The sequence below is a fragment of the Orycteropus afer genome, unplaced genomic scaffold (genome assembly GCF_000298275.1).
Source record: "Orycteropus afer afer isolate SDZICR_OR568_19922 unplaced genomic scaffold, OryAfe1.0 scaffold00311, whole genome shotgun sequence".
NCBI classification, from domain to species: Eukaryota; Metazoa; Chordata; class Mammalia; order Tubulidentata; family Orycteropodidae; genus Orycteropus; species Orycteropus afer.
Window position 1 is genome coordinate 3022843 of NW_006921898.1, and position 19534 is coordinate 3042376.

The 19534-nt window shown below is 43.6% G+C and overlaps 1 protein-coding gene across 1 annotated transcript in view; it reads right to left on the reverse strand.

The window, feature by feature from the left end:
- The window catches only part of LOC103206312 (SREBF chaperone), a 61257-nt gene extending 42100 nt beyond the window's left edge, over positions 1 to 19157 (reverse strand). Inside the window, exon 1 of the mRNA XM_007951758.1 lies at positions 19036 to 19157. Within this exon, the coding sequence (XP_007949949.1) occupies positions 19036 to 19157 (122 nt within the window). The remainder of the gene's footprint in view (positions 1 to 19035) is intronic.
- Positions 19158 to 19534: the final 377 nt, after the last annotated feature.

Consider the following 19534-nt stretch of genomic DNA (forward strand, 5'->3'; position numbering starts at 1 on the left):
GTTTCCGAGGCAGTATCACTACGGAAGTAGATTGCCCAACCTTCCTTCCGAGGAGTGGCTGGTGGGTTTGAACTGTCAGCCTTCTGGTTAGCACACAGGTGCCTTAGGCACTCCACTACCAGAGCTCCTAACAACATTTTAGTTACTCTTAAATATGGGTCAGTCATCTCCAGATATTTGAGTAACGCCTAGCTGAAGAAGGAAGAGAGGCCACTGCTGCCAATATATTATATATCTGTAAAAATATGAATCGGCAAAAGTTCTGTGATAGATATATTTACAATGGGGGGGGAGCAGCTGCTGAGGCTGCTTATGTACAACTAAACACCTCATGGGATTTGGTTCCTTGGTTTGGAGGTCTCACCTCCCCATCTCCCTACCAGTGTTCATTTCATCTCACACAAAAAAAACTACTGAATTCTGAGAAGAGGGAAAATTGCTAGATAGGTAAGAGACAAGTATTGATTTGGGTGAAGGGAAAGGCAATACACTAAAAGCGAGTGACCAGCACAGTAACACTAAGGAAAAGGAAGATACAAGGAGGTACACAAGAGGCAAAAAAGATAAACACTTTTACAAACACAATACTGCACTATCAGTAATATCAAATGTTAATCTACAGGTAGATACATAGGTAGAGAGGCTGAATGATCAGGTATGTCTAGGCAAAGGGAACACACCCATGACCATATATAAAGTTGGCAGATGATATTTTTACATATGTATTTGTATATGATACAAGAATGTCCATATATACAGACTAATAGGGGGCAAAGTTATGACAATTACTTAGCCACAGTCAACTGCCCTGATGGAGTGAGTTGTTGGACATGTGGGCTTGGGACCATGGTCATGGGGGACATCAAGCTCAATCAGCATAACATACTACACAAAAAATATTGCTCTCTATATCATACTTTGGTGAGTAGTGACTGGGGTCTTAAAAGCTTGCAAGTGGCCATCTAGATGCAACAGTTGGTTTCTCCTCATTCAGAGCAAAATAAAATGAAGAAAACCAAAGATGCACGGAAACAATTAGTCCAAGGGCCTAACGGACCATGCCAACCTCAGCCTGTATGACCATGAGACCAGAAGTAGACGGTGCCCGGCTACCACTGTCAACCACTCAGAAAGGGATCAGTGCAGGAGACCCTGGATAGAGTGGGAGAAAAATGTGAAACAAAACTCAAAAATCATTGGAAAAAAGACCAGGCTTACTGGTCTGCCAGAGATTGGTGAAGCCCCTGAGACTGCATACCCTAGTCACCCTTTGGGCCTAGAAATGAACTCACTCCCATGGCAAGCAACAGACAGGCGAATAAGGTAAACATTTACACCAGGCAGGTACACTCCGTAGATCAATCAGTTATGGGAGACCAGAAGAGCAGTATTTGCCCAGGGGGCAGGAGTGCATAGGAAAGAAGGACACAGGGAAGAGGTAACTACAGGGAGGAAGTGGGAAGAGAGCTGTTACACTGTGGGGATTACAGTCAATGTCATGAAACAAAACATGTGTGAACTTCTGTATGAAAGATTAATTTGCTCTGCAAACTTTCACCCAAATCACAAATCAGAGCTACTTCTGAGGGGGCTCAAACTAGCACACTTCCCCTCAAATGCTAGCCAAATTCCTATTTATGCTACCACCCTCTCTCTTTCACATGCAGGTAGTGAGGTACTCCTCTCCTGTACCCCACAGATGCCTGCAAACACTGACCTCAGAGACTTCTATTCATCTGCTCCATTAATACAAGAAACTTGTGGGGAGGAGACACGCTGTTTTAATTTCTACTTATTCACTGTCAGCTACACAGAAGACGTTCAAGAAATGTGTGTTGATTATTTATTGTCTTGGGGCTCTTCACAGGGCTGGCTGGCTTCATGAGTATGTAACCTGAGGGATACAGGACTTCACATGTGGAGGCCATAAGGCTTGGGGGTTAATGCTCTGTGGTCACTGTCTTGAAATTCTTAATGAAATTATCTTTAAATGTGTGTTTTGTTAAGTAAGGTCCAAGAGAATGGCACATGAGCTGGGAGCTTAGAGTGTAGGCTCATGCATGGTCCCTCCTCCCAGGACACGTTCTAGACCAACCACCAGGTACACTGCCCTGCCTGACCTTTCCCCTCCAGCCCAGGTACCACATCTGCAGCCACCTCTACTCCAATCTGACAGGATCACAGAGTATATGGCAAGATTTTTGCCCACTCCCATCCAAGTATATTGGAATACCTTCATTGGTAGTTTTCCCCTGCTTTTTGAACAAGCAGTTCTGCATTTTCATTTTGTACTCAGGTCCTAAAAATTATGTTGTGGGTCCTTGTTCTATATCTCCTCCATTCTCATCTCCAGTCATCTGTGTTGGCAAGCTCAGAAGTCACTGAAGACATTTAGAAAGAGCAACCACAGAAATGACAGAGAGGACACTGCGTGAAACACTTCCCTGGAGACATCAGGGACAGGAGCTGCCCTCTCTCATCTCTTCCCAGGGGAAAACAATACAGGACTATTGTGGGGTTGCTCTCTGGATGAGGTAGTGAAAGACTAGAAGGGGAAAATTTCTGAAGCTTCTGATCTCTCTTCTCTTTAAAGAAATCTGGGGTGATAAAGGAGGTTTTACTCTTTTAAGACCTCAGTCACTTCTAAATGGGAGAAGGCTGTGGTTTCAAAGTGCTGAGAGTAAACAAGTCAGGGCTATGAAAGCACTGCAGGGAGCTGATCACTGGGGCTCTCTGGATTCCATGCTTCAGGGTAGAGGTCAAAGGTGCTTTGGGACGGCATGTTCAGCTGTCCAGCCTGGTGCTCCATAGCACAGGCAGAGACAGTGCTTCAGTTACTCAGATTTCTTTCTGAGTAAACAGAACAGAGTGGCTTCATGGTTACAGAAAGAGGGAACCTGTCCCACAGGCCCCAACAGGCACATTCCCCAAAGAGGCCGTGGTGTTCGTGAAAAAACTGAAGATGTCAGCAGACGGGGAGAGGGAGGGAGAAATGGAGGCCACCACAACCGAGATGAGTTGTTCTGCCTCAGCAGAAGGTAGTGCTTTTGTCCTGAGCAAAAGTAGCAGGAAAGGGGCCAAGGCTGTTTCCAAGCACCCACAGGGGCTACGGAATTAACATCCTGCAGGAGGTTTAGAAATGGGCTCATTGTGGTTCCAACTGCCTCTCTGAGAGAAAATTCACCTTCTATAGCCATGAGCAGTGGGCTCACAAGTGCCTCTGATCCTCACATTACCCTCTAGCCAGGGCAAAGGACAGGCCAGGTAGCCTTGCACCAAGGCGTTCTTCCTCTGCTCCAGGGCGCACCCACCACTTACCAGGCAGGTCTGGAACAAAAGACCCTCTGCCTTGCTGGGCGGGAGCTCTGGTAGCATAGTGGCTAAGGCACTTGACTGCTCACCAGATGGCTGGCGGTTCAAACCCATCAGCCACTCCTCGGAAGGAAGGTTGGGCAATCCTACTTCCGTAGTGATAGTGCCTCGGAAACCCAAGGAGGGGTCGCTATGAGTCAGGGCTGACTTGACGGCACATAACAACAACAACAACAACAGCCTTGCTGGGCACTGCTGGGCCACACGTTAAACCTCACTGCCTAACCTCTAGAAAACGTAAACAGACCCCTCCTGCCACAGGGCCTATGTGCTGTAAATTTCATCAGATTTTCCCAGAGGAGAGAGCACCTTTTCCAGGGGCCAGGCAGGAAGAACAGCAAATTGCAGCTCACCTGCAAGGCTAAGCACTGAGGCCCTATGAGTAGTGGCCTTGGCTCTCAGTCACTCAAACATCAGCCTCAATGACACCTCAGAGAAGCAATCACATTGCCCTTGTGCTGTTCAAGAAGAGTCTCTGAGTCTGCAAATTTATAACTTCCTCACCTTCCAGAGTCTTACACCTGACAGAGACAGACACATTCTAAACTGTGATGATTATTGTCCCTTCTAGTCCTGCTTGAGTTTATTTTCTCCTCCTTGTTAAAAATTTGTATTTTGTTGTTGTGGTTGAGAATATATATAGCAAAAAACACACCAATCCAACAGTGTCTACATGCACAATTCAGTGACACTGATTACATTCTGAGTTGTGCAACCCTTCTCACCCTCCCTGAGTTGTTCCTCCCCAATGAACATAAAGCTCACCCTCCCTGAGTTGTTCCTCCCCAATGAACATAAAGTCACTGCCCCCCCTAAGGTTCCTATCTAATCTTCCAAGTTGCTATTGTCACTTTGATCCCATATATATTGTTCTTAAAAGAGCATAATGGTCAAAAGATGGAAACAATCCAGGTGCCCATCAACAGAAGAATGGATAACCAAACTATGATACACACACACAAAGCAATAATGCTATGCAACCCTAAAGAATAACGCAGAATCTGCAAACCACCACATACTGTGGATGAACTTGGATGAGTGAAGTAAGTCAATCACTGAAGGACAAATATTGTATTACTCCATTATTGTAAAAGTCAAGGAAAGGTTTATACACGGAAGGAAATTTTCTTTGTTGGTTACCAGGGGTGGGAGGGTAGGAGAGGGAACACTGCTGGATAGGTAAAGACAAGTATTGATTTGGATGAAAGGAAGGGCAATGTACCAAATGTGAATGATCAACACGGTGGCAATGAGGAAGAGGAAGACACAGAGAGGTACATGGGAGGTACAGACAACAAAGATGAACCCTTTTACACATATAGTACTGCATTGTCAGTGATGGCTAACATTCATCTATGGGTGGTGTTCTGGTTACCTAGTGCCACTCTGATGAGAATATACCACAAATGGGATGGCCTTAACAAACAGGAGTTTACTCTCGTACAGTCTGGAGGCTTTAAGTCCAAGTTCAAAGTGCCAGGCTCTAGGGGATGGGTGAAAGCCCCTCAACCTTGGGGTCCAGCTCTGCATCCTGCTCCTGGCCCACTGGAGCCAGAGGCATTTCTTCATTCAGCTGTTGGCTGCTGAGGCTGAGAAGCCCCAAGGTTGACAAGTAAAAATGCACAGTCCCGATGTTACCAAACTACACAGCAGGCTATTAATTTAAGTCCATTGTAAGTCTCAAGGTCAGCAGAGCATGGCAGGCTGCTAAACAACAACATGGCTACACGCAGGGTCCAAGTGTGCCATAAGCTTGATACTATCCCCAAGGCTTCTCCTTATATATAGGAAGCAGACCACATCCCAAAGACAGCTACTCAGTTGCTTGTGGTAGATCCTACCATGAAGTTGACTGCCAGTTTCATCATGGGGAGTAACTACCACCGGCTGCCCAGCCACTCAACCAGGCCCAGCCAAGGTGACACACAAACGTAACCACCACAATTCATATGTCTGGAATATAGGAGAAAGCTTGACATTATAAATTTCTGGCAATGTAGTGGGGTCCTTTCTCAAAGGGACCCGGCCTCCCCTTCATTCAAGGAGTTATGGGTCTGTAAAGTGACTCAAGTCTGGGAATTGATTGAGAGGTCGTGACTCTGTATTCTGGTGATTCAATCTAGGCTGCTGTTCCTGTGACCTAGAATTCTTCTGTCTATACAGATCAAGTAAATACTTAGTAGGTTTGCCATGTATTTCACTACCAGGAATACCATGTGCAAGTAGCTAATGCCGTAATTCCACATGAGTCAGACTATTCTGATTACTGTTCCGACTCTGCTGTCTATTATGGTAACCACAGCCCCCTAGGGAAACTCCCTTTCAATGGACTGGCTGCTCAAAACATATACATCTGATCCCATCATTGGAACAACCCACATCACAACTGCTTAAACCACACAGAATTGTGGTCCAGCCAAGTTGACACACAGTCCAACTATCATAGGTGGAGAGATGGGTGGACAGGCTGAATGATTAGGTATGTCTACACAGGGGGGAGTGTGCCCATGACTATGAACAGGGTTGACAGACAATGTTTCCACAACTGTGTTTGTATGTTCTGTAAGAATTTCCAGGTATATAGTAGCTGGCAAGGGACAGGGTTATAGTCACTTCTTGGTCACAGCCAACTACCCAGTTGGACCTGTGGGCTCAGGACCATAGTCTCCAGGGACATCAAGCTCAACTGGCATAACATACTGCACAAAACATTGTTCCACCTCCTACTTTGGTGAGTAGCGACTGGGATCTTAAAAGCTTGCAAGCAGCCATCTGTATGCAACCATGGGTCTCTCCTCATCCAGAGCAAAGAAGAATGAAAAAAACAACCGAAGATGCATGGAAATAATTAGTCCAAACAACTGTTACACCATGTGATCCTCAGCCTATATGACTATGAGACCAGAAGAATTAGATGGTGTCCAGCTACCACTGTCAACTCTAAGGGGGATCTATGCAGAAGATGGAGTGGGAGAACAACGTGGAACAAAACTCAAAATCATTTGGGGGGTAGGGAGGAAGGGACCAGGTTTGCTGGTCTGATAGAGCCTGGTGGAACCACTGAAACTATGGCCCCTAGCTGCCCTTCAGGTCTGGAACTGAACCCAGTCCAGTGGCTTCCAGCCAAACAAAAGACAGGCATATGAGCTGAACATTTACACTAGGTAGATACACACCTTGGAGAGCTCAATCATGGAAGAATAGAAGGGCTGTTTATGCACAGGGAGACAACTCAGGGGGCAAGAGTGTATGGAGGGAAGGACACAGGGAAGAGGAGACTATGGGGAGGAAGTGGGAAGAGAGCTGTTGCATTGTCAGAAATTGCAGTCAGTGTCATGAGACAAAGTGTATGTGAACTGCTGTATGGAAGATGAATCTGCTCTGTAAAATTTCACCCAAATCACAATTTAAAAAAGAAAAAAAAGCATAATGCTCAAGTCAAACCTTTTTCATTACTTAAGCTAAACTACTGAAGACTTCAGGGGGTATATTTAGTATAAGGTTTAAAGATTATCTCAAGGCAACAGTTTCAAGGGTTCTTCCAGCTTCCATGGGTCCAGAAAGTCCTGAGTCCATGAAAATTTTAAATTCTGTTCTGCATTCTCTTTCTTTTGATCAGGATTCTTCTTTGAAATCTTTGATCACAATGTTCAGTAATGGTAGCTAGGTACCACTCATTTCTTCTGGTCTGAGGGGAAAGGAAGCAGATGAGGCAATTGGCCAGACATTCCATTTCCTCCTCCTATTCCTGACTCTCCTTCCTTTGACGCTGCAGGCAAACAGACAAACCGATTGTGCTTTGGAATGGCTGTTTGCAAGCTTTTAAAATCCCAGGTACTACACAGGAAACTAGGAGGTAGAATGGAAGCACTAAACACATTATTAAGCCAATTAACTGGGATGTCCTATGAAACCTGTGTTCACTTTTTAGGGTGACCTAGTGGTGGTTTGTGGGGGGTGGCAAAAGTATTTCTATAGCAGAACTAGATGGTGCCCCATTACCAATGCCAACCACTCAGGAAAGGATCAAATCTGGAGATCCCGGATAGAGTGGGAGGGAAAATGTGGAACAAAATCCAAAAACTCAATAATGACCAGAATTACTGGTCAGATGAAATCTGGTGAGACTCCCAATACTATGGCCCCGGAATACATTCTGCTCCTGGAATAAAACTTACCCCCAGGGGTGGGCTCTCAGCCCAATAGTTAACAAGATATACACGCAGACCACTTAACCCAGGATGACACACCCACATACTCTATGGTAATACATCCCTTAGAGCAATAGACCATGGGACCAGAGGACCAACATTCAAACTGAGGAAATGCAGGACAAACAGGAGTGCATAAATACGAGGGGCACAGGGTAGGGAGGGAGGAGACTGGGTTAGGGTTGGACATGGCAAATGGGGAATGAAACTAACTGTACACCTTACGTTGAATGTAAAACAAGCTCTTAAAATAAAAATTAAAATTAAAAAAAAAAAGTATTTCTATAGCTCAGGTTGTTGCTCCATCCACATAGGGATGTCAAGGGGAGCGATTATTCCAGAAACAATAAAAAAAGCAATTAAATGGAACCTTAATATTCTAGTAAAACTGTGTAAGGCTATTACCCACATTTTCTTTTCTGAAGGGAAGGGAAGTTGCTCTGGACAGAAAAGTTTACCAAAGAAGAACGGACAGCAAGGACTGTGCCCCTAGATTCAGGATCTCTGGTCTCCTGGCCAGAGACCTGGACTTTGGATTCTCTAATACCATCAGTCTTAGTTCTCTAGTACTGCTACAGCAGAAATACCTTAAGTGGATGGCTTTTAACAAACAGAAATGTATTCTGTTACATTTAGGATGTTAGGAGTCTGAGTTCAGAGTGCCAGCTTTAGGGGAAGATTAGGCTAGAAGTCTGAGTTCAGAGTGCCGGCTCTAGGGGCTGGGTGGAAGCCCCTCAACCTTGAGCTCCAGCTCTGCCTTTCAGGCCACTGGTCCAAGCTGGAGGCTTCTCCTGACTCACGCAGCTGCAGGAGCTGACGAATTCAAGGTTGGCAGGCAGCAGAGCAGTCTGCAAAGGCAACAATCCTAAAACTGGCAAGCAACACAGCAAGCCATTGGTTCAAGTCCAGGAATTAGAAATGATAAGGAGACAAATGCAGGAACCTTCTCACATATACTAGAAGCAGGCCACACACTGAAGGCAACACCCCTTCAACTGACTAACTGCTCACAGCAGGTTTCACCATGGAGATGATCACCCCACATTTAATCCCATCATGGGAAATAACTACATCACAGCTGGCAAGCCAAAATCACTGCCCAGTCAAGCTGACACACAACCTTAACTATCACATTACCTTTATCATCTCTGGAGGCTGAGAGATGACTTCTAACCCAGGAAAAATTTCTCTAACAGAACGAGATTTTAAGAGAAATTTAAAAACTCTTTTAAGATCACATGACAGATGCTGGTTTGAGAAGATAAGTAAACAGCACTAAGAATATCATCGTACAGGCATTTCTTTCCTCTTCAAAGAAAAATGGTGAATGCAAAGAGAAGAAGAAACCATAGTACCATCAGAAGGTGGACGGAATGGAGGACAGCAGTGCTCACAGGGTGCCAGGGTGCTGCCTGGTCCACACCGTAAATAGTAAGGTAGACAAGGAAGTGGCTGCTTATTCTCCCTGCAGAGGTTGGCTTTAGTGTCTCCTCCCAGGAAGCCTCCCTGATATCTTCTCCCTTTGCACAAAGTGGTGGGGTCACATCTGCTATGCACATTATTCCAAGACATTGCATGCTTCTGTCTCTGGCTGAGAGAATGTGAGGGGAGGGACTTTGCCCTGGCATCATTGTGCTGGCATAGTGCTTGGCATGTATTTTAACCACCTTTATCACAGTGACTACAAAACCCACATTTATGCTCTTTCTCCCTCAACTTCTATTGCGTAGGGCCACTTGGCTTAAAAAGCCTCTCTGTTCTCTGTCTAGGCTGGTCCTGTTTATCCTTGCTCTTGGTCCACCATGGCTGGTACCCTCCTTCTCAAGCCTATTGTTCAAGGAACAAAGTCTTTGCAATGAAAGGTTATGAGCACCAAACACTGTTCTTCAAAGTTCATATACCAGGGTGGAGTGGGGTAAGCACAGATTTTGATCTGCTGCACAGACCTGCTAGTTTCACCACTTTACTAGCTCTCCATCATCATTTTTAAAAGAATGAGAGAATAACAACCACATTCAAGGACGCCAGGAGACCAAATGAGAAACCATGTGTAAAGGCCACCTGAAGACCTACATAACTGGTGGTCAATGAAGATCACTCTTCCCTTCCCTCCCACCAGGAGCCCTGGTGGGTCGCTGGTTAAGCACTTGGCTGCTAACTGAAAGGTCAGTGGTTCTAACTCACCAGAGCTACTCCACAGAAAAAAGATGGGCAGTCTGCTTCTATACAGATTTACAGCCTTAGAAATTCTATGGAGACATTCTACTCTATCTTACAAGGTCACTATGAGTCCAAATGGAAGCAATGGGTTTAGGTTTTTCGGTCCTTTCCACCAGCCTAATTCTGCCCTGAGCTTCACCCACCCCTTTCTCAGGACTTATGTTCAGCCAAGTGCACCTCTGGGTTATAAGGCAGGCATCTGCCATGCTTGGCTGTACTAGTTATTAAATATTGTCATCATCACATCTGCCTCTAAACTTCCCTCCTATTCTACTTCACCCCAAGTTGTGGAGTCATCCCCATCCTCGAGACCTTAGCCATCTCATCAAACTTTTATACCAGAGGCCCCCATTTCATGTATACAATGACAGTCTACTTTGAAACCCAGTATGGTATCAAATTACTTATTTGAAGATAAGACCTAACTGCACCCAAACAGCTGTTATACTTGCCCTATGATCTCTGCCCAGGAAGTCACCTGATCCCAGCTGGCAAAGGAGAAGCATCGTCCCCTTCTCCTGTGACAAGAAACATTAGCTGTCTTTATGAAAGTGGACTCACAACAACTCCTCTCCAATTTAACCTGCCCAAATGGAGTACAGGCTTAATCAATGTATTAACTCATCATGTATTTGCTCACTACCTTCCCATGTGCAAAAATGAATATAAGGATGCCATTAAGGAACTGAGAATTTAATGGAAAGGTGAGCTGGGTTCCAACTCCCTCAAAAAAGTGACAACCATTAGGAGTGCCACCACAAACTGCTGCTACAGAAATCAGAATAATTTCTTTAGCAGAGAGAATGATATAACTTCACAGAAATTTTCAAGGAAGAAACAGTGGCTCTCAGTGTGTGGTCCACAGGCTTGGGGCTTTTTGAGAGATGCAAATTCTCAGGCCCATCCCAGACTTCATGAATCATGAACTCCAGGGTGGGGCCCACCAATCTTTGCTAAACATGCCTTCACCCTGGTGATGCTGATGTGAGGTAAGGTTTAAGAACCACTTCCTTAGCAAACAAGCCAGGCCCAGAAAAGTGTGATTTTGGAAGAGAAATGAGTCAATTAACTCAAAGAGAAAAAAATCCAAAGCCAAGTTCTCAAAGCACTTCTAACTCATCACCTATAGGCAGTGGCATCACTGGAGTAGGTGTCACCCCCCCCCCCATGGACTTCCTGTACCAGAATCCTTAGTAATGTTTATTATCAATTTTAACTACATAATAATATGGGATAAAGTTCTAAATTGCTTACATGCAGTGTTTCCTAGATTATATGAACACTAACAATAAAATTGTGCTGTAAAATCTTTCTACATTGAATTACATTATTCATGACTACATTAGTAGTACCTGAGCAGAAGCCTTTTTGATTTTTCTCCTTTTCCTTTAGTTACTACCTTCATTCTCAAAGAAGTGATTGATACAGGTTCACAAATACTAATTACCACAATAAAAAAAACTCAGCTCACTGCCATCAAGTTGGTAGCTAAAACACCAGGAAATCTGACAAAAAAATCAGGGACTATGAAAACACCAGCAGTAACAAAAACAGTGCATGCTTGTAGCATATGCAGACACAACTACATGATCTGAAGCATCATTATAACTCGGTAATAATGACAGCTCTGAAAAAAGTACATTAGAAGGTTCAAAAAGTAAATCAGCATACAGCTTCAGCCTCAGTAGGTATATTGACACATGCAAGTCAGGTTTACAAATAATGTTTCTGTTATAACTATCTCACTGCCATCAAGTAGATTGTGACTCATACTGATCTCATTGGGTTTCCAAGGCTGTAAATCTTATTTTTTTTTTTAATTTTTATTATGATTTGGGTGAAAGTTATGGAGCAAATTCCCTTTCCATACAGCAACTCACATACAGTCTCATGACATTGACTACAATTTCTCACAATGCAACAGTTCCCCTCCCACTTCCTCCCGATAGTTACCTCTTCCCTGTGTCCATTCCTCCATGCACTCCTGCCCCGAGCTGTCTCCCTGTGCATACACAGCCCTTCTTTCTCCCATGATTGTTCTCTCCAAGGAGTGTATCTACCTCAGGTACATGTTCAACTCATATGCCTGTCTTTTGTTTGGCTGGAAGCCACAGGTGTGGGTGCCTGAAGGGCAGCTAGGGACCACAGTCTCAGTGGTTCCACCAGGCTCTATCAGACCAGCAAACCTGGTCTCCTCCCCACCTTTTTTTTTCCCAAATGATTTTGAGTTTTGTTCCACATTGTTCTCCCTCTCTATCCAGGATCTCTACATAGATCCCCCTGTGAGAGGTTGAGAGTGGTAGCCAGGCACCATGCAGTTCTTCTGGTCTCACAGTCATATAGGCTGAGGACTGCATGGTGTACCAATTGTTTCCATGCATCTTTGGTTTTCTTCATTCTTCTTTGTTCTGGACAAGAAGAGACCCATCATTGTATCTAGATGGCTGCTTGCAAGCTTTTAAGATCCCAGTTGCTACTCGCCAAAGTAGGATGTGGAACAATGTATGTTATGCCAATTTTGAGCTTGATGTCCCCTGTGACTATGGTCCCGAAGGGCTGAAAATCTTTATGGAAGCAGCCTGCCCCATCTTTTTCTGCAAAGCAGCTGGTGGGTTTGAACTACTGACCTTTTGGTTAGCAGTCAAGTGCCTTAACCACTATGCCACCAGAGCTCCTTGTAACTACTGGGATATTTTTATATATAAAAATATAATTTCTTCTGAAACACTGCACAAAAATTTTTATATAGACAGTCATTTTGGTCTCACCCTGCCTGTCAGTGTCACCTGCTGTGGTCTATACTCCTACAGCCCCCTAGTGATGCCACTGCTTATAGGATGTACCTACAAGAATCTTTTATTGCACTACACAATTTTACAAAGTTTAAACACCAGTACAGATACAATGAGGCCAGAGTGAGGAGAGTCAGAGTGCCAGAAGTACAGGTTTTGATGTCAGCATTTGAAACCCAGTTTTACCACTTCTTACTTGTGTGGACCTGGCAGGTCTCCACACCCTCATCAATTCTGCAGGACCACTTCCCAAGGCAGCATAGTGCCTGCCTAAGGCATCTGACTGCTAACTAGAAGGCTGGTGGTTCAAACCTACCAGCCACTCCTCGGAAGGAAGACTGGGCAATCTACTTCTGTAGAGATATCAGCTCAGAAACCCAAGGAGTTGAAATGACTTGATGGCAGTGAGTTTGGTTTTGGTTCTTGCCAAGGTTGTTGTGAAGACTGCTGAGGCATTTAATCATATACCTGAAGTAACGACACGACATACAGCAGGCAACTCTCAATGAACGATGCTCATCTTTATTCCTAATTAGGGAAGAACTTAGGAGCATTAAAAACTGCAGTCCTGAGCCATCTTCCTTGCAGCATAGCACTGAAAACATCTACAAATGTTCAATATAAAAGAAATCTGGAAATCAAAATTCTTTCCAGAGAAAAGGATAATAAAATGGTTCTTTTCATGGATGCTAGCTAGCTTTGTAGAGCTAAAAGTGCCATCAGACACCATCTTATTTCAAGTCTCTCCTTTCATACTGTTACATCCTTGTCAACTAGTCTCAGGCTTCTATGAGGCCCTATGACAGATAGGTATTGATCAAGGACACCTAGAGTTCTCTCAAAGGAACCTTGGTGGTGCAGTGGTTAAATTTCTGGTTGCTAACCAAAGGGTCAATGGTTTGGACCCACCAGCCATTCTACAGGAGAGAGATGTAGCAGTCTGTTCCCATGATCACGGCCTTAGAAATCCTATGGGGCAGTTGTACTCTGTTCTACAGGGTCACTATGAATTGGAATCAACTCAATGGCAGTGGGGCAGAGCTCTCACAATGGTCCATGGCAAGGACACCCAAGAATCAAGAGGACGGCAGAAAGAAGCTCCACATGAACACAAGAAAACACCTAGAAAGCAGTGAAGCAAGTCTGCATTCAAGAATTGTTCAAATGGACTTCGCTTGCAACTCTCAAAGGCTCCTGCTCTTAACCAAGTATTAAGAGGAAGGTGCTAGGGGGCACTGAATTTATGAATGATTTGGAAAGGATGGCAAGAATGGCTGCACAAGTTGAAGAACATCACCAACATTACTGAATTGTACATGCAGAAATTGCTGAGATGGCATCTGTTCTCTTATGTGTATTTTCCCCGTAATAAAATAATTAAACTAAAGGCATCTAATTTAGAAAAAAAGAAAGCGGTTACTATGGAAAAGGGAGATTAAAAGATCATGCTTTTCAGCATTCCTCTTGTGAATGAGAACCAGGCAAGGATGCCTTTTATTACTACCTCTATTCAACATTATAATGGAAATCCTAGCCAATAAGGCAAGAAAGAGAAATAAAAAGCATCGGTATCCGCAAAGAAGAACTAAAACTATCTCTATTTGTAGATACAGGATTCTGTACATAGAAAACCCAAGAGACTCAGCAAGAAAATTACTGGAACTAATTGAAAGATTTAACAAAGTGGCAGGATACAAGATCAATATACAAAAACCAGCTGGATTCCTCTAAATCAACAGACTTGTCTAAAAAGGAAATAAGGAAAGCAATACTATTTACATTAGCTTCCAAAAAGCTAAAATAAATCTTATCAGGGACTGAAAAGACTGATGTAAAGAAAACTACAAAACGCTACAAGAAGCAATTATGAGACCTACATAAATGGAAGAACATAACATGTTCCTGGATAGGAAGACTGAACACTGTGAAAATGTCATTACCACCCAAAGCAATCTATACATTCAATGCAATCCTGACCCAGAATCTATCAACAATCTTTAAGGACATGGAAAAACCAATCACTAATTTTATATGGATAGGACAGTGACCTTGGATTAGTAAAGCACTGCCAATGACAACAACAAAGTAGGAAGTCTCACACTCCTTGATCTCAACACCTACTAAACAGCTACAGTAGTCTAAACATCCTGGTATTGGTACAAAGACAGACACACAGAACAATGGAACAGAATTGAGGATCCAGAAATAGATCCATTCACCTATAGGCAGTCGATCTTTGGCAAACAGCCAAAACCCATTAAATGGGGAAGAAATAGTCTCTTTAACAAATAGTGCTGGCAAAACTGGATATCCATTTGCAGAAAAATTAAACAAAATCCATACCTCGTACCACATACAAAAACTAACTCAAGATGGCTCAAAGACCTAAATGTAAACCCTAAAACTACAAAGACAACCAAAGAAAAAAGAGGGGCTAACTTAGGGGCCATAATTTATGGCATAAATAGACTATCAAATATCACCAAAAAGCCACAAACAGAAGATAAACTAGATGACTGAGATCTTCTAAAAATTAAATTCTTATATGCATCAAAAGACTACTCCAAAAGAGTAAAAAGAAAACCTACAGATTAGGAAAAAAAAAAAAAATTGGCAATGACAAATCCAATGAGGGACTTATTTCTAAAATTGATAGAAAACGTCAACCCCTCAACATCAAAAAGAGAAACTACCCAATTAAAAAATGGGCAGAGGGTGTGAACAGATATGTTACCAAATTAGATACTCTGGCAGCCAATCAACACATGAAGAAATGTTCATGAACATTAGCCATTAGAGAGATGCAAATCAAAATAAAGAAATATTATCTCACCCCAGCAATAACAGCAAAATGCAACAAGACAGAAAACAACAAGTCCTGGCAAAGGTATGGAGAGATTAGAACTCTCATACACTGCTAGTACAACCACTGTAGAAAATGGTATGGCACTTCCTTAAAAAGCTGGAACTAGAAATACCATTTAATCCAGCAATCCCACTACTAAGTGTATATACTAAAGAACTGAGAGCCAGAACACAAATAGATATATGCATACCTATTTTCACTGCAGCACTATTCACAACAGCAAAGAAATGGAAACAACCCAAGTGGCCATCAATGGATGAATGAATAATCAAACTATAGTACATACACACAAAGGAATACTATGCAACATTAAAGAAGAATGAAGAATCCATGAAACACCTCATAACGTGGATGAACTTGGAGGACATTATGCTGAGTGAAGTAAGTCAATCACAGGACAAATACTGTATGAGTCTACTATTTAAAAAGTAGTAATAGGGAAAGAAACATTCTTTGATGCTACCACAGATAAGTAGGGGAGGGAAAACTGCTAGCTAGGTAAGAGACATGAAGTGATCTGGGTGAAGGGAAAGGCAATATACCAAAAGCAGGTGACCAATAAATTAACACTAAGGAAATGACATGGAGAGATGCATAAGAGGTACAGACAGCAAAGATAAACACTATTACATATATGTTCTGGTTCCCTAGTCCCACTCTGACAAGAATATACCATAAATGGGATGGCTTGAAGAAACAGGAGTTTATTCTCTTACAGTTTGGAGGCTTTAAGTCCAAGTTCAAAGTGCCAGGCTCTAGGGGTTGGGTGAAAGCCCCTCAACCTTGAGCTTCAGTTCTGCTTCCTGCTCCCAGCCCACTGGAACTAAATGCTTTTCTTCACTCAGACAGCTGCTGGCTGCTGAGACTGAGAAGTCCATGGTTGACAAGTAAAAAGGCACAATTCCGATGTTACTAAACTACACGACAGGCCATTAATTCAAGGACATTGAAAGTCCCAAGGTCGGCAGGGCATGGCCGGCTGCTGAACAACAACAAGGCCACATGCAGGGTTCAAGCATGCCATAAACTAGAGACCGTTCCCCAAGCCTTCTCCTTATATACAGGAAGCAGATCACAGCCCTAAGCAGCTACTCAGCTGCTTGTGGTAGATCCCACCATGGAGTAGATTACCATCCTCTTCATGGGGAATAAGTACCACCAGTTGCCCAGCCACTCAACCAGACCCAGCCAAGTTGACACACAAACTTAACCACCATGATACACAATACTGCATTATCAGTTATAACAAATATTAATCTATGAATTGATACACAGGTAGACATGCAAGATGATCAGGTATGCATAGGTGAAAGGGACTATACCCATGACCATATACACCTATTTGTAGGTACTATAAAAATGTCCATATTTATAATAGAGCTAAGGGGGGCAAAGTTATGATAAGTTCTTAGACACAGCCAAACACCTTGAGGGAGTGAGTCACTGGGTCTGTGGACTTGGGACCATAGTAGCAGGTGCCATCAAGCTCAACTGGCATGACAGAGTACACAAAAACATTGTTCTACTTCAGTGAATAGTGACAAGGGTTTTAAAAGTTTATAAATGGCAATCTCCTCATTGGGAGCAAAGAAGAGTGAAGGAAATCAAAGGGAACAATTAGCCCAAGTCACAGCAACTTCAGCCTACATGACCCTGAGACCAGAAGAACTAGATGGTACTGACCACTCAGAAAGGGATCAAAACTGGAGACCCTGGATAAAGTGGGAGAAAAATGTGAAACAAAACTCAAAATCATAAAAATAAAATAAAATAAAAAACCAGGATTATTGGCCTGATAGACACTGGTGAAACCTCTGCAACTGTGGCCCCTAGTCACCCTTTTGGTGTCATATTGAACCCACTCCATGGCTTAACTTCCAGCCAAAGAACAGACAGGCTTATAAGGTGAACAATTATACCAGGTAGGTACACTCCTTAGAACACTCAACCATGGGAGATCAGAAGGGCAGCATTTGCACAGGGAGACAGCTCAGAAAGCAGGAAGGCACAGGAAAGGGGCTCAGGAAAAAGGTAGCCACGGGGAAGAAGCGGGAAAGGAGCTGTTACATTGTGAGGAATGCAAGTCACAAAACAAAATGTATATAAACTGTTGAAAAGAAAATGAATTTGCTCTGTAAACTTTCACCCAAATCACAATAATAAGTAAAATTAGGGGGGAAAAAAATGCACGGAAACAATTTGCCCAAGGGATTAGTGGACCAAGGGAACCTCAGACTATAAGACCCTGAGACCAGAATTAGATGTTGGCTACTACTGCCTGAAAGGGATCCTAGATAGAGCAGAAGAAAAATGTGGCCCAAAACTCAGAATCATAAAAAAAGACCAGGTTTGCTGGTCTGATGGAGACAGGTGAAACCCCTGAGACGATAGTCCTTGGTTGTTCTTTGGGCCAGGAATTGCACTCACTCCTCTGGCTCAACTTTCAGCCAGACAGACAGACAGACCTATGAGGTGAACAATTATACCAAGTGTGATAGTTGGAGCTGTGTGTCAACTTGGCTGGACCCCAGTTCTGTGTGGTTGTTCCCATGATGGGATCAGATGACTGTGTTCTGAGTGGCCAGTCTGCCCAAGGGGAGTTTCCCTAGGGGTGTGGCCTGCTTCCAAGATATCCAAGGACACTCTGGGAAGAGCCGCATTCCTTGAGGAATTGGAACCCTGGTGTGCGAACTACAGACTTCCGTGAGTGAGCAGCCCACCGCTTAGCCTGGAGATCTCGGATTCGTCTTTTGTTGGGGTCAGCAACCAGTGTACTGCATGCCAGCTTGAATCTCTCGGCTCCCCTGTGCTTGTGGAAGCCAAGGTGGCCGCAAGCCCCATCTCCTCCAGAGACTTGGACTTTTCGGCTTGGACTTGTCGGCTTCTATACGCTTGTGAGCCATTTTCCTAAGATAAATTTCTCTCTCTCTCTCTCTCTCTCTAAATATACATATACACTTTGCTGGTTTTTGTGTTTCTCTAGAGAACCCAATCTAACATACCAGGGAAGTACACACTCCTTACAGCAATTACCATAGGAGATCAAAAGGGCAGCATGTGCACAGGGATAAAGCTCAAAAGGCAGGACTGCACAGGAAAGCACACAGGGAAAGGGTAACCACAGGGAGGGAACGAGAAGAGAGCTGCTAGAGTGTGGGGATTGCAGTCAATGTCACGAAACAAAACGCGTATGAACTGTTGAATGGAAAATGAATTTGCTCTGTAAACTTTCACCCAAATCACAACAAAAAGTTAAAAAGAAAAAGAAAAGATCATGCTTTTCAGTGATCTCAGTTTCACAGAATGGCTAAATATTATTTTAGAATAGATGAGCAGTGACGTGAACAAAGCTGGAAAATCACTAAGTCAGGATCAGCCTGGGTTTTTTTTTTAGTTTATTGGCTAAATATCCCAGGATCAGAGCTCCCCATTCTGCAGGCCCAATAAGTCTCAAGTTTCTGTTGTGGTTGTGTAAAAAACACATAGAGTCCTAAGGTTCCATAGCAGTCAGGGTTAGGAAACTTATTGTCCCAAGACACTGGCCTATTGTATACAGGGCAACCCAGAAACATACCAGCAGGCTAAGATGCAGAGCCCCGTGAAAAGGATGATGGGAATGGGGTAGGATGCACAGAGCAGCCCATGGTTGTAGAAAGCCCGAGATATCTTCTCACGCAGCCTTTCAGTCAGGGTCATCCTCAGCTGAAGTCACCTTGCAGCCATTCCGGAAAGTGACCATGGATCAGCCTGGCACACACTGGACAGAACTGAGGGCGGACACCATCTGCAGGGGGGTACCTGGCAGAAAGAGAGAAACCAGCAAATTAACAGAGGGCACTTGGCTCTGCAATCCACAGTTGCTATGGGGAGACAACAGCTGTATACAAGGTCTAGAAAGATCCACACACATGTGCACACAAACAATCTTGGTCATTTATTAGTGACTCTATTAAGCAGCTTTCTAATCAGTCTAATCAAAGGATTCAAAAACCTGCCCTCCAGCTCTGGTAATAAAACTTTCAACCTCTTCTGTATTAGGCATTTTTGAAAGGCCACTCCCTGAACAGAAAGGC